We start from the raw sequence: 14,896 nt of genomic DNA, 5'->3' as shown, positions 1-14,896 counted from the left end.
TAATGGGGTCCAATTGTATTTATTCGTTTCATTTTGGAACCAGGGAATTAATGAGTTTTATATTTGATATTATAATGTGATACACATTAGTATATAGAAACACAAACCATTTTTCCTCAAATCTTTTATAACATCACTTATGCCTGGAATTGGTTTATCAAAGACCTCAGGTTTGGGAGCGTCTTTCACACTACTTATTAATAGTTGTAGTTCAGACTCCAATTCTGATTCATCTGGTTCGTGATATGAAGTTACTGGCTTAGACAAAATGCTGTCGATGTCAGCTTGCATATCCATTACCTAAAAGAAAAAATTATTTCTTTACTTACAGATTTAACATATTATTCAAATATTAACACTTAAATGCAAAAATGATAATTTATATTTTATCCAAATTTCCATGAATTAATTTAAAATTATATATTGTACTAATGAAATATGGGCTATATGTCACTCCAAAGTAACCCACCGGAAAAGATAGTAAAAAATCCACTATTGGGTATTAAATTCTGATAAGCTACAATAAATATTACTTGACATAGAATTTAACAAAAAAATTTTTAAACTATATATAAGACTAGAAACTCAGCCTGCTATACAGGCAATTTATTTATATCTAATTTAACTGTTCCCAGCTACCTCAGCAAACTGCAGGTTCCAATGGTGGCTCAATGGCCTTGTGATATTATTAACCAGTCAGTTGCTTTGTGTGGAATTTTATTCATTGATGTTACTCTCAAGACTGCTTGGGAATATCTCAATTTTAAATTTGACTGAAAGACTCAGCTTGCTATATGGGCAATTTGCCTATATGTAATTTAATTATCCCCTAGCCCTGTCATATTAAGAGTAGGAGACCGGAGGAATTACTTAACAAGTACAGGTCCATGTTGAAAAAAGCCGTGAATTAGGGTTGAATTTGAAAGTGTCTGCAATTCTGCTCAGACACCATAGGAGGGATTATATGGTAAGCCTTGTCAATCAATTCGGCTCAAAGAGTAGAAGTTTTCTTAGCCTGGTCTGTGCTTGTTAACAGGAGCGACTGCTTCTACAGTGATGGAATACACTTAATTAGAAAGGGTGCAAGAATATTTGCTGATGCTATGGAGGTAGTCTTAGGTAGGTCGGAAAACTGCTAGCTTGGGGAGGATACATGGCCTAATAGATTAAGAGTAGCTGCTGGCAGAGGTGAAAATGATTCATGCACTGCTTCTATTGGATTGAGCAGCAGCCTGGAAAACAAGGTGCAGGGGATTCCAGAGACTGCTGGGAGTCATTGCAGAACAAGTAAATACATGGGCTGTGTTAGGGTATCTAAGAATAGGAACAGGTGCATGTATACTTGCGTGTACACCAATGCTGGGAGTTTCGTAAATAAATTTGATGAATTTGAGGTGTTGGTCAAAACATCAAAGGCAGATGCTTTTGGGATAGCAGAGATGTAGCGTCACACAGATATAAGGAATGCAGAACTTCAATTTGGAGAGTACAATGTGTACAGGAAGGATAAACAGGATAGGAAGGGAGGAGGGGTTATGCTATTGGTTAATAAACACATAAAATCCTAGGAAGTACAGGCAGTCGACATGGCTGGACAGTGCATTGTCCAGTCAGTTTGGTGTGACATAAGCACTGAGAAAGCAAAATTGAGAGGACAAGTGGGTCATAGGCTGCCTAATGGCACTGAAGAGTATAATAAAATGTAAACAGAAATGGAGTGGGCCAGTAAATCAGAGAGTCTTATAATGGGGATTTTAATTTCCCAGATATTGACTGGATTTTTGTGGGTTGGTCACTCACACAATAACAAGGCTTTTGTGGATTTATTGGATGACTGTTTTCTACAGCAGCATGTTTGGGAGGCAACTAGAGGGAGTAATACTCTTGATCTAATTATCAGTAGTGGTTCTTCATGCATTAAGAATCTGCAGATAAAGGAACTACCAACTAAGAAATATTGTTCAAGATTTAGGTCTAAATGGATATCAGATGAACTAATTAGACATGTGGCAAAGAAGAAAAATGCATGGGGTACATATAAATGAACAGGTGACATGGAAGCCTATGACAGATATAAGCTGGTCTGTAACCAAGTCATGAAGGAGGTTAGGCAGACAAAGGCAGATTGCGAGAAATCTTTGGCAAAGGATGCAAATAAAAACAGCAAAGAGTTCTTTACTTAAGTAAACCCTAGAAGGAAGGGGATGAATCAGATTAGTCTAATTGATATCGATGGTTCAACTGTTGATCCTGCTCAGGTAGCTAACAAACTAAATGAATATTTTGCATCTACATTCACACATGAGTTATTCAGGGAGGGGAATGCCAGAGGTGTTTAAACTCTGGCAGTAAGCTAGATAATCTTGTAATAACTGAGAGTAGAGTGGAGGAGAAATTGTTGGAAGTTAAACATAAGAAAGGCACCCGAGATGGATGGAATCTATCCAGTTATATTAAAGGAGGCAGCAAAGGAAGTAAGCAAACCCTTAGCCATAATTATGAGAACTTCATTGCACTCAGGGGAGGGGAGGGGAGGTACCCATGGACTGGAGATGTGCAAATGTGACCCCAATACACAACGGAGGATCAAAGGGCGACACAGGTAATTACAGACCTGTTAGTTTAACTTCTGTTCTAGGGAAATTAATGGAGGCACTGGTTAAAGAAGCATTGCAGGAACATATAGACAAAACTTCAGTTATAGCTCGGACACAGCATGGGTTTGTTAAGGTGAAGTCTTGTCTGACCAATCTGACTGGATAGTATGATGTGGTCACAAAGGAACTGGATGCAAAGAATGATTTTGATATCATATATTTGGATCTTAGAAAGGCTTTTGATAATGTTGCACATGGAAGACTGCTGCACAAATTGGAGCACTGTGGCATTGGAGGCAAATTGCTGTTATGGATAAAGGGATGGTTGAGTGGGAGAAAACAGAGAGTGGCAATCAATGGACAGTTCCTCGTGGACTAATGTTATTAGTGGAGTCCCCCAGAGTTCAGTGCTGAGTCCATTGTTGTTTTCTGTATTTATTAATGATATTGATGATGGTATATCAGGATTAATGTCCAAGTTTGCAGACGATACGAAGGTTGGCAGGATTGTTAAGGACACTAATGACAGTATGCTGCTGCAACAGCATCTAGAAAAGTTGAGCAGGTGGGCTGAGAGGTGGCAACTGAAGTTTAACACTGACAAATGTAAAGTACTACATATGGGAAGCAGTAACCCCAGAGTAACATATCAACTGTGTGGTACTACACTGACAGTGGTAGAGACTGAAAAGGACCTAGGGGTAATTGTACAGGCAGATATGAATTACACCTATGTCCACTGGCTGTAAAATTGACGTCACATTAGTAGGCAGAAACACTAGCTTAATGTTGGACAAATTTCGAATCTGGGGATATGCAGGAAAGTTATCAACTAACAATAAAATATTTTTCTTCTTGTTGAATAGCTCCTTATTCCAATCATTTATGCATTGCCGAAAATATTCGAAATCATCTAAGCTTTCTTGTTTGCAGTGTAATCCACAGAAAGTTTCCTTACATTTTTGAAACACTGAGGTTTTAACGATTTTCTGATAAAGTTTTTTTTTTTTTTTTTATCAGTTCCTGTCATACTTGTGCTTACACTGTCAAGCGAGCCTTTGGTTTTTTCCACCAACACATTTTTTCCCTTTGAATTTAAATATACAGTGTCCCAAAAAAGGTGTAACCAATTTTAAATGTTTGTAAAAAATGTAATTTTAATGATAGAAACACAAAACCTGCGTTAAATGTGAGAAAAACAGTAAGTTTTTACTTCAATAATTCGTTCTTTTCTTTTGCAGATTGTGACGGTTGTCTTGAAGTTTAAGTAGAGAGGTAACAAATGGATCCCGTGACCAAAGCACAGGTAGTGGAGTGGTTTATTGAAACCCGGTCTGAAACGCAGGTTCAGTGTAATTTCAGGAGTAAATACAGGATAAAGCCACCAACCCATAACAGCATCAGAAAGTGATATCAGCTATTCAAGGAAACAGTAGCATCCATCCTAAGGAAAGCCCTGGTCGACCAGCATTGATGCAGGAAAGAGTGGAAGTTGTGAGAGACACATTTGTTCGTAGTCCTCGAAAATCCGTTAGAACAGCAGCACAGCAACTGGCCATCCCCAAGACTTTGGTGCATAGAGTGTTGCAAAGAAAATTGAAAATGCACCCTTATAAACTGCAGATTCTCCAGCACATAACCCGCGGGATAGCCCAAAGGTGAATGTGTGGTGTGGCATCATGGTTGATCGTGTTATTGGACCCTTTTTCTTTCAAGAAGTGACTGTGAGAGTGGAAAATTACCAGGACATGCTTGAGCTTTACGTGTATCCTCAAATGGATGAACTGCCAAATGGGGTTATTTTCCAACAGGATGGAGTGCTGCCACATTGGGCTTTGAGTGTGAGGAGGTCTCTTGGTGAGAAGTTTCCTGGCCGTTGGATTGGGCGTGATGGTCCCATTGCGTGGCCACCACGTTCACCAGATTTATCCCCTTGTGATTTCTTCTTATGGGGATTCATCAAAGACAGACTGTCTACAAGACCCCTGTTGCAGACATTGCAGACTTAAAGTGCAGGATTACAAATGCAATTACCATGGTTAAGCATGACATCCTTTAAAAAAACATGGGATGAACTTTATTACCGATTAAATATTGTTCGTATGACAAGTGGTGCACATGTTGAATGTCAGTAAAAACTTCAACTGTTTTTCTCACATTTAGCGCAGGTTTTGTGTTTCTATCATTAAAATTACATTTGTTACAAACATTTAAAATTGGTTACACCTTTTTGGGACACCCTGTATTGTCACGTGTCAAATTATAAAAAAGTCCTGTTTCGTCGGCATTGTAGATGTCTTCGTCACTGAAATTTTTCCCGATTTCTGCCCAAACACGGTCAATCCATTCATTTGCCATTATTGGATCTGCAGATTGAAATTCTCCAATAATTTTTGCATAAACGATGTTATGTCGGTTTTTAAATTGATCCAGTCAACTGTTGTCACACATGAAATCGTCGCATCCAAATTGTTTAGCAAATTTTTCAGCTTGAGCCTTCAAGATCGGACCAGGTCCGTGCAAAAGTACTTGGGGGCCCCGGATGCAAAAGGGTTTAAGGAGCTTTGTTTATTTATTGAGACTTTGATGGCTCCCTCTATTGGGGACCCTGGTGCAGTGCATCCAGTGCATTCCCCATTTGCAGGGCCTGGATCGGACCGTCCATTGAAAATCCAGCACTTCTTTGTGTGGTGAAGTAATGCTTCATCAACATTTGTAACCTCGCCCTTTCTAATTTTTTTTTATTTTTTATTTTTTTCAGGTTATCTTCTTTTCCAGTGCCAATATGTAAATATCTTTATTCTTCCACAATAGTATGAACCAGAGCTGTAATTCTCAATTCTTCCACAATGGCGATACACTTGAAGAGGACAATGAAAACTTTTTACACACTTCATTTTTTGCACCACATTCTAACTCACGAATAATTTTAACTTTTTTGTGAATCAAGAGAGACTTTTTTTTGTTAGTAGATATGTTTCCGAAGAAATGGTTCGTTTCTAACTGATTTTACTTTGAAATGATAGTGATCTGCATACAAAGTTCTTAGGAGTCCTGAAATAAATTTATGGTTCAGTGAATACAAGGCAATCTGTAAATAGGGTAATGCGACAAGCGGAACTGTATAGCCCGAATGCACTATTGTATAGCCCCTTCCCTGGAAGGACAAGGTCATAAAGCTAAGTTGCCCTTTTCATTTTCGTCTATTCCAAGAATTGGGTTTTTTTGACTACCCAAGCAATTAAGAATGTTTGCATTGTTATCAAAATTTGTTCACTATATCCGTGTAGTACAGTCATTATAACAGTGAGCGACTGTATGGGAATATGCGTAAATTAAAATCACTATGGCTTTTTGCTCATTACAGCTGTGATCTCGTTATTTCCATGGTTGTTATAACCAAGTTTGACCGTATATTGACACAGCCACAATACTTTCATTTTTCATTTACAGATATTTTTTTTCTATTGAAATACTTCTATGTCCTTCCCATCTTTTAGTTTATTATATCCTTGTCATATTTACTTTACTCTCCTCTTTCAATCCGTTTACGGCTTCCTTTCGTTATTTTTTATCTATCTTTACTACTGTTTACCTTTTATATTTTACTTGGCTTTAACTTACTTTGCATCACTGTTTTTCCTATATAGTTCCAACAGTAATTATTTCTACCTTTACTGATGTAATATACAGGGTATCCACAAATGATTAGCCTGATTACATTTTGTTACAAAAATTTTATTACTATTGGGAGGTTAACTTACTTTGCATCACTGTTTTTCCTATATAGTTCCAACAGTAATTATTTCTACCTTTACTGATGTAATATACAGGGTGTCCACAAATGATTAGCCTGATTACATTTTGTTACAAAAATTTTATTACTATTGGGAGACTAAGGCGCATTTAGGGCTAGAGCCTCAAGCTGCGAACAAATTTAGACTATGTATATAAAGTGCTTAGCATCATAATACACAGCCATTTCTGAATAAACAGAAAATTTTTAAGGTGGCATCGTTTTAGGTTATATCTCATATTGTGAATGCCTTCACAACGAGTTGCCATGATATTGCACTACTTCGAATAAGTAATGCTTCACCTAAGGAGAAGACTAGTGTTACTTATTCTCAGATAGGTACCACCACCCAGACAGCACTGTTTCAGGGCTATTTGGCCCTTCGTCAGTGAGTGGGTAGGTACCCAAGTGATGCAATGATGGCAAAAACAGTTATGAAGTATAACTCCACAATATGAGAGATGCCTGATGGTGTATGATGTATTTAGACTAAGGCGCATTTAGGGCTAGAGCCTCAAGCTGCGAACAAATTTAGACTATGTATATAAAGTGCTTAGCATCATAATACACAGCCATTTCTGAATAAACAGAAAATTTTTAAGGTGGCATCGTTTTAGGTTATATCTCATATTGTGAATGCCTTCACAACGAGTTGCCATGATATTGCACTACTTCGAATAAGTAACGCTTCACCTAAGGAGAAGACTAGTGTTACTTATTCTCAGATAGGTACCACCACCCAGACAGCACTGTTTCAGGGCTATTTGGCCCTTCGTCAGTGAGTGGGTAGGTACCCAAGTGATGCAATGATGGCAAAAACAGTTATGAAGTATAACTCCACGCCATCATTGCATCACTTGGGTACCTACCCACTCACTGACGAAGGGCCAAATAGCCCTGAAACAGTGCTGTCTGGGTGGTGGTACCTATCTGAGAATAAGTAACACTAGTCTTCTCCTTAGGTGAAGCGTTACTTATTCGAAGTAGTGCAATATCATGGCAACTCGTTGTGAAGGCATTCACAATATGAGATATAACCTAAAACGATGCCACCTTAAAAATTTTCTGTTTATTCAGAAATGGCTGTGTATTATGATGCTAAGCACTTTATATACATAGTACTATTGGGAGGTTAACAAAATTTAACTGAATTGTATGCTAATATTAAAAGTTTTTATCAATACATAAGGACTTTAAACAACTTCAACATCAGCGTCTCTTGTGGCCAGTAGAATATCAACGTGATATTCAATCTCTCTCTCTCTGTATATTTTTTAACATCTGTGGGGCGATGCATTTAACGGCACGTGTAATCCGCTCTCATAACGTTTCAATATCTGGAACAGCTGTTGCATACACCAAGTCTTTAACATATCCCCAAAGAAAGAAATCCAGTGGGGTTATGTCTGGCGACCTTGGGGGCCATGAAATCAGTCCATCCCTGCCCATCCAACGGTTTTGAAATGCCTTATCCAAAGTGTCACAAACAACTTGAGCCCAATGAGAGGGTGCTCCATCCAGCTGAAAGATAACAGTAGGCTACCTCTGTTCCAATTGGGGTATGGCATACTTAATGAGAATGTCTAAAAACACGTTTGTACTAATTGTGTTTTCGTGGAAGAAGAAAGGTCTAATAATGTAATCATGTTTATAGGGCGCACACCATACATTGATTTTGGGATTGTTACGAATATGCTCTCTTACCACACGTGGATTTTCAGATCCCCAAATACACACATTGTGTCTATTGACTTCACCACTAACATGAAATGAAGCCTCATCCGAAAAACAAACGTTCTGCAAGGTTTAGATAAAGGACAAGATTTTAAAGTGGAGCGTGGAATAAAGGATTCCATTTATACAAGAATAATTTCACTGACACAATGTGAGCAAACATTGACATCAGAAGTTTTGAAACAGTAATCTGACCAAGGAAAAGAAATCTCTTAGGTGATCCCATTTTGCATCCTTGTAATGCCAAACAACACAAGGTTGGGAATAGCCATGAGATAAAGGCTCCATTGAAGAAAAGAAACAATCGCCAAGTTGTGATGTGAGGTACCTAAAAGACCACTCACTTTGACAGTGTACTTGAAGGGTTGTTTGTGAGAAAAAGATCAAGCGTGTTGGCTGTATGGTTAGGATTGTCTGGTATTCTTGTAAGTAAATGAACAACCTGTGGAAGGTCATTGGTACAGCCAGTCCTCGTATAGCATGATAGTTGTGTTCCTAGAAACCTTCGTGCAATGCAAAATCATGCAATATAAATAACAGGCCCTATGGGAAAAATAGGGTTAGGTGCCGACCACCCAAGATTGAACACACATTTGTAACCAAATCATTACCAAACACAAATAATTGTAATAAAATACATAAGTATTTTATTACTTTATTTATACTTACGTATTTTATTACGAATGTTCAAAACTGATTATCCTCATCAATTTTATTCAATATGAGGTTAGCAAATTCCTCATGTTTACGATGATCATTTGGTTTCAACTGTTGAAGTATCTGAACTTTGTAGGCATATAGCTTTAGATGTTTCCGCAACACTTTGCACACTGTAGACTTTGGTACTTGTAACTGCCGTGAAGCTTGTTGCATGGATTTACTAAGTGACGTGTAAAAGCATCTTAAATTGCACCCACTGTTTCTTCAGAAACGGATGGTTTGCCAATGCTTTTCCCTTTCTCAACTGACCCAGTTGCCAAAAAAAAAAAAAACATTTCCATCCACGATTTAATAAGCTTTATGTCTGAAGGATTTCTACTATACTTGGCTCTAAACATTCTCTGTACAGTCACAGGAGATTCTGTTTCAGCTAACCAAAACAACACACTGAGCTTTCTCTTGTACAAACGGCATCTTGAATGAATAGCACAACAATGCTACTAGCAGCAACAGCTGTGAACTTTGGACACCCTGTATATTCAATTAAAATTTTATATATTTCCCTTATAAAAAACTTTACAGTTCTTTCTTGCAGGCATATGATATTAACATATTTTTCTGTTAATGCTTTCTTAACCAATGCCCGCTCTAAGAAGTTGGGAAGTTATGCTCCTAGTTCGCCTGAGTATTTTTAAAAATTCTTTTCATTTCTTTATTTTTCTATACTTTGTTTTACCGTCCACTGAGCTATTAGTGTAACACGATGGCAATGGGGATGCTATTACTATCCTTTTCTCTACACTACCTTAGCCTCCTTTTTATGCATTACTTTACACCTCCTTTACCACACTTTAGTTTCCTTTTCAAATACCATTTGCCTTTACTTACTTCCGTTCCTCTGTATGTATCCTTTTTTCTTAAAGTGTATATTACTTATACTTCAATTCAACTTGTCATATCACATATAAAACCTGTTCTTATTTACCAGGTTACATTTACTTCAGATTTGCCTTATATCTCCCATCAAATCCACTTATTGCCACATACACTGACTTATTATTTTAAGTTTAATTTTATTATTATTACTTATATAATTTTACCTGAATTTTGTCATGAACACTGTGTTAATATCTTTATTGCAGGCGGTGAACAGTTATATGGATGCCTGGTGCAATAATACCCATAACAGCGACAATGCTAGGACTACCCTCCCTCTCTTTATGGAAGAATTTGTAGCTTTTACCCTCCCTATTAAAAATTAAAAAAAAAAAAAAAAATATATATAGTACTTACTACTTACATTTTATTTACATTCTATCAAAATACGGTAGACTCTCGATTTTCCAGGATAGACGGTAAAAAAAAAATCTGGATAATCGATTTCCCGGTTAATCCAAAAATATAGAAGTCCCCGACGTACATAAGAGATACGTTCCAGAACTCCTTACATAAGATGAGTTTTACGTAACTCGGAAATGACTAATAACATATTGCTACTATATTATTATTGACAATATCTGAATTCGGTGCGATACTTGTTAATGTTTGACATTTTCATACATCTTTATTATTTTAATTTTCTGATCCAAATCGATCGCTTTCCTTTTGTTGGTAGATCTACTAGTACCGCTGTCACTTATTCTTTTAGTCGGCACCATGATAATGATCAAAATGAAATTTTCTGTAAAGAACTTCACAGGGTTAAGGCGAAAACTCATTATTATCACCCCACACGAGTTCACATTTTACTAAAGCACTTTTCTGGGGGTCACTACCCGAAAAAACAATTTGCAGTTTTTTCGGTTTATTGGGCTTTTCTGTTAGTGCATCTAATTATAAACAGGTAGTAAACTCAATCTTATTGCATTTGCGATAATACCAATAGCTGGAATTATGTGAGTTTTTATGTTATTATGGTGAAATGTGTGTATCCCCTTCACTGAAATCTTCAGTCATATAAAAAAAAAAAAAAAAAAAAAAAAAAACCAAATAAATTTTAAGAATCTTCTCTTCTTTTCTACTTTTTTGCTTGTTACTCCGTACCTCAGTTGTGCAATTTGTGCGTGCCATGACCTTGACGATCATGGCACGCACAAATTGCAGCCTTCTCGTCTCTTGCCCAAGCTACTGGCCACACAACTTCTGACCATCTATACTTTCACCTCTGTTACAATGTGATGTTTTCATTGCATCCTCAGCTAAAGATAAAGCTGACTTTTTAGCACCTTACTTTTCTTTTAACTCTTGTATCAATGATCCTTCCAAATTCCCTCCTGCCATACCAAACACACTGTACTCAATGCCTCCCATGTTATTCTGACAGAAGGATGTTAGAAAAATTGTAAACTTGAAGACGAGAAAGCTGCAGGTTCTTGTGGCATTTTTCCACTTATTTTAAAAACCTGTGCTCCTATTTTCTGTCGTTTTTAAAAATTCTTTATTCCAATGGTGCTTTTCTATTTGTGTGGAAAATTTCCTCACATCTAGCTGGTTCGTGAAAAGAGTGGCATATTCCTGTGTTCTCCCACTGTACCTACCTGTATTCTTTCCAAAGTAATTCAGAAATCAATTACTTTGGAATTACTCTTAAGACTAACTTGAAACTTTCCATCAGTGTTGGTCCACTGGTGATATACTGGCTTATGTTAATCACCTTTGGACAAATTCAATGGAAAGTTTGATGAAACTCAAACAGTTGCTCTCAGTATTTCTGAGGATCTTGATCATATTTGGTATAGTCTTCTAAACATCCTATGAATTGCCATTTGTTTTTTCTGTGCCCACTCATTGCATGGTTATAGTAGACAGTTCCGTCTTCTAACTCCTCAACTATGGCCAGTATCCCCGCCAAGTTTAGTTCTTTATCCCATTCTTTTCCTTTTGTATACTAACGACTTTCTTGCAATAACTGGAAATCCTATTCATAGTTTTGCTGATAATAGCATAACACATTCCACCTTCCAGTATGAGAAACCTTGTCCTTCATAAACAGCTTCAACTTCTCAAAATATCCACCACCAATTCCTTAAAAGCCTATTTTCAGGTAACCCCAATTGGAGGTGCAGAAAACTCAGTTAAGTTCAATCCTTCTAAAACTCTGTCCTGTTTTATTTCTTGCAAAAAAAAAAAAAAAAAGAAGTCTACTGTTCCTATGCTTATCTTCAATGACACCCAGATTTCTGGACAAGATCACATATCTCTACTGGGATTTCACACTTGTGTTACTTTTGTTCTCAACAACTAATAACCACTTATAGATCCCTAACAAGGAATATTTGTTCCCACATCTGGGGTGATGCCTCAAACCTCTCTTGAGACCCCTGAATCTACTAAAAGAGGACAGCTGGATTAATTAGTGACCTATCTCTTGCAAAGTCTCTCCACTCTGTTTCACAGAGGTTTGGTTTCTGCAGCATGTCTTTTTCTTTTGCATAGATACTTCCACAGGCACTGTTTTGAATTGGCATCTGTAATATCATTGCAAAAAAGTCCTGGGTTCTTCAAAATTAGTCCAAACATGTGCTTCAATTAGTCAACATCCATTCACTGTCCAATTCAAAATTCACACATAAATTAGGAAGAGGAAAGCTAACTTTTCCTCTGCCTCATTTATCTATCCTACTTCTGTTTTCTGGAAGAACCTTCCTTCACATTTATTTCCAAAAAATTATAATCTACAGAAATCCAAGTCTAATATCGACAAGTACCTCCTGTCTTCTCAACCTGTAATATCTGGACAGGAACATTTAAGTACGGTTTTTGACAGTGTTCCACATGAACAACTACTATACAAGAGGCAACAGGGGAAAGTTACTATAATGGATAAAGGGATGATACGGTGGCAGGAGATGGAGAGAGTGGTTATCAATGGGCATTGCTCTTCATTGATTAATATTATTAGTTGAGTTCCTTGGAGTTTGGTGCTGAGTCCCTTATTGTTTTCAGTATTCATTAAAGATGCTGAAGAAGGCACATCAAAGTGTAAAGGTTAGTGGCAAGTGATGCGAGGGAGAAATTGATAAAGACCTAAGGGAAATTGTAGAGCAAATGCAGAAAGTCCAGTAGGACAGCATATGGGGTTCTGTGAATGGTATACAGAAATTCTGACAGCATGGGTAAGCTTGATTACTCTATTTTGTAAGGGAATGGTTAGGAAGAATCGTACATACTGTACAGGACGGATATGATCTGCTGGAACATTTGTTCCAGCAGATCATATCCTATTAGAAAAGAGCAACAAAAATTAGCCAGAGCATAAAGGGTTCTCTTGGCAAAAAAAGACCTGTGTTCTGTAAATTCCAGAATCTGGAAACTAAGGCCTATCAATCAAGTCTTCTCACAGATGTGAGGAGAGATGATTGATAAGTGCTAAAGGCCTTAAATGAATTGATCAAACTAAATGCTAATGGCATCTTAACTCTTCCTTGGATGATACACCATATATGGATATACATTTAAACTGAAACAGGATGGTCACAGGATAGATATTTGTGAAAATATCTTTCAGGCAGACAGTAATTGATTGTTAGAAAAAATTTCATCTGGTGATGTGAAGGTGGGTAGTTTGAATAAATTTAAGACATCATTTTGCCAATACTAAAACTAACATTTGATATTATCCTTATGACTTTATATCTCAAAAATGTGTGTTCATGGCTAATTTGCATGTTGTAGAAACCTGGAATAACTCACAGGAGATCCACCACTCTTTCTCAGAATTAAAATTCTAATTTCAATTTCTCACATAAAAATAATCATTATAAATTAGTGAAAATTAGTGTATGAAGTATTACCTCTTCCATTTCAGAAAGTGTATCATCCAAATTATTTATGTTAAGATCATACTGAAAGGTACTCTTCATAGCTTTTATTCCTGTTTTATATGCTTCGTATACCTAAGATTAAGAATTAGAATTCATAAGATTAAGAATTAGAAATCATTAATGTCACTGAAAAATGAAGACTACAAGTTCTGTATATGTAAACCTTGAAAACAGTAACCAATACAACTTTATTTAGTCAGACTATTTATACTTTAATGGCAATTTAAATTCAATTAAGTACTGAATATCCATTAGTTTTAATTCAATTCCAATGAAAGCTTCTGTAAAATAAAATTCAGTTTATTCATAATAATAATAATAATAAAAGAGACATATAAAAGTAATAAATAAAACTGATATAAAGAGAAAATACTATTTTGAGTACTGTTACCAGTAGGATCACAGCAGTCAATTTTCTGATCATAAATGGGATATGGGGGGGAAGGGACTGTCCATGAATACAACTTATACCTCTGTATGGGCAATTCTATATCAATTAAAGAAGTCTCACAAACCGACTCACATTAATTTTCAAGAAATTTTCATTGTAAGCATCAATGTTTATGTATATGTGACTAATTATAGCTCCCTCAGTCAAAAAAGGTCCAGAGTTATAGGACTTCAAAATTTGTTAAAATGTGTAAATTTTTTAAATTTCATTAAGTTTAAAATCTACATATTGCAGTCTCTAATTATGATAGAGACTTGTGGTTTGTACGAATTTGAAGCTATTTATATGATCCAGGGGGATTAGAGGGGAACAGGTATCCTTTGTGTTATCAGACACTCAGCCTAAAACACTGATGGATCCAATATCTCTCTATTACAGAAGATTTAGGAGAAGTCCGGTTGGCCTGCCTCCCTAAAATCCACTCATGCACACCTTCTCGATGGTAAGCCCTGTTATGTCACTTAGGTGGCAACGAATGTGTAGAGTGGTTCTCTTCAAGACGCCTGGTCAGCGTGAAGAGGAAAAGACCAAACCCGCCAAGCATATGAAAGCACAACGAAACAAATGGCCCTCAGTCCCCAGCAGCTTTCACTCTCCCTCTTACGGCAGCGAGAGGATCAGAGTGAAAGCAGAGGGTGCTAAGAATCTATGGGTACGACCAGGCTGCCATGCACGGAAACTGAACTTGGCCTGTTATAACGTAAGAACACTCATCGGTGAAGACAGGATATTAGAGCTGGAAAAGGAATTAGAAAATGTGAATTGGAATATCATTGGTTTGGCTGAAACAAGAAGAAGAAATGAATCACTTATAAGTTTATCAAGTGGAAATCTG

At 36.8% G+C, this 14,896-nt stretch overlaps 1 protein-coding gene across 2 annotated transcripts in view; it reads right to left on the bottom strand.

The window, feature by feature from the left end:
* The window catches only part of LOC150083222 (charged multivesicular body protein 7), a 266,289-nt gene that overhangs the window by 5,413 nt on the left and 245,980 nt on the right, over positions 1-14,896 (bottom strand). For both annotated transcript variants that reach the window (XM_090377112.1, XM_090377114.1), the window contains exons 8-9: positions 13,581-13,682; positions 108-300 (exon numbers count right to left, since the gene is read on the bottom strand). In XM_090377112.1, coding sequence (XP_090233238.1) covers positions 108-300; positions 13,581-13,682 — 295 coding nt within the window. The remainder of the gene's footprint in view (positions 1-107; positions 301-13,580; positions 13,683-14,896) is intronic.

This window comes from Mastigoproctus giganteus, chromosome 7 (genome assembly GCF_048544385.1).
Source record: "Mastigoproctus giganteus isolate SK-2022 chromosome 7, ASM4854438v1, whole genome shotgun sequence".
NCBI lineage: Eukaryota > Metazoa > Arthropoda > Arachnida > Uropygi > Thelyphonidae > Mastigoproctus > Mastigoproctus giganteus.
This window is presented reverse-complemented; position numbering and strand designations above follow the sequence as displayed.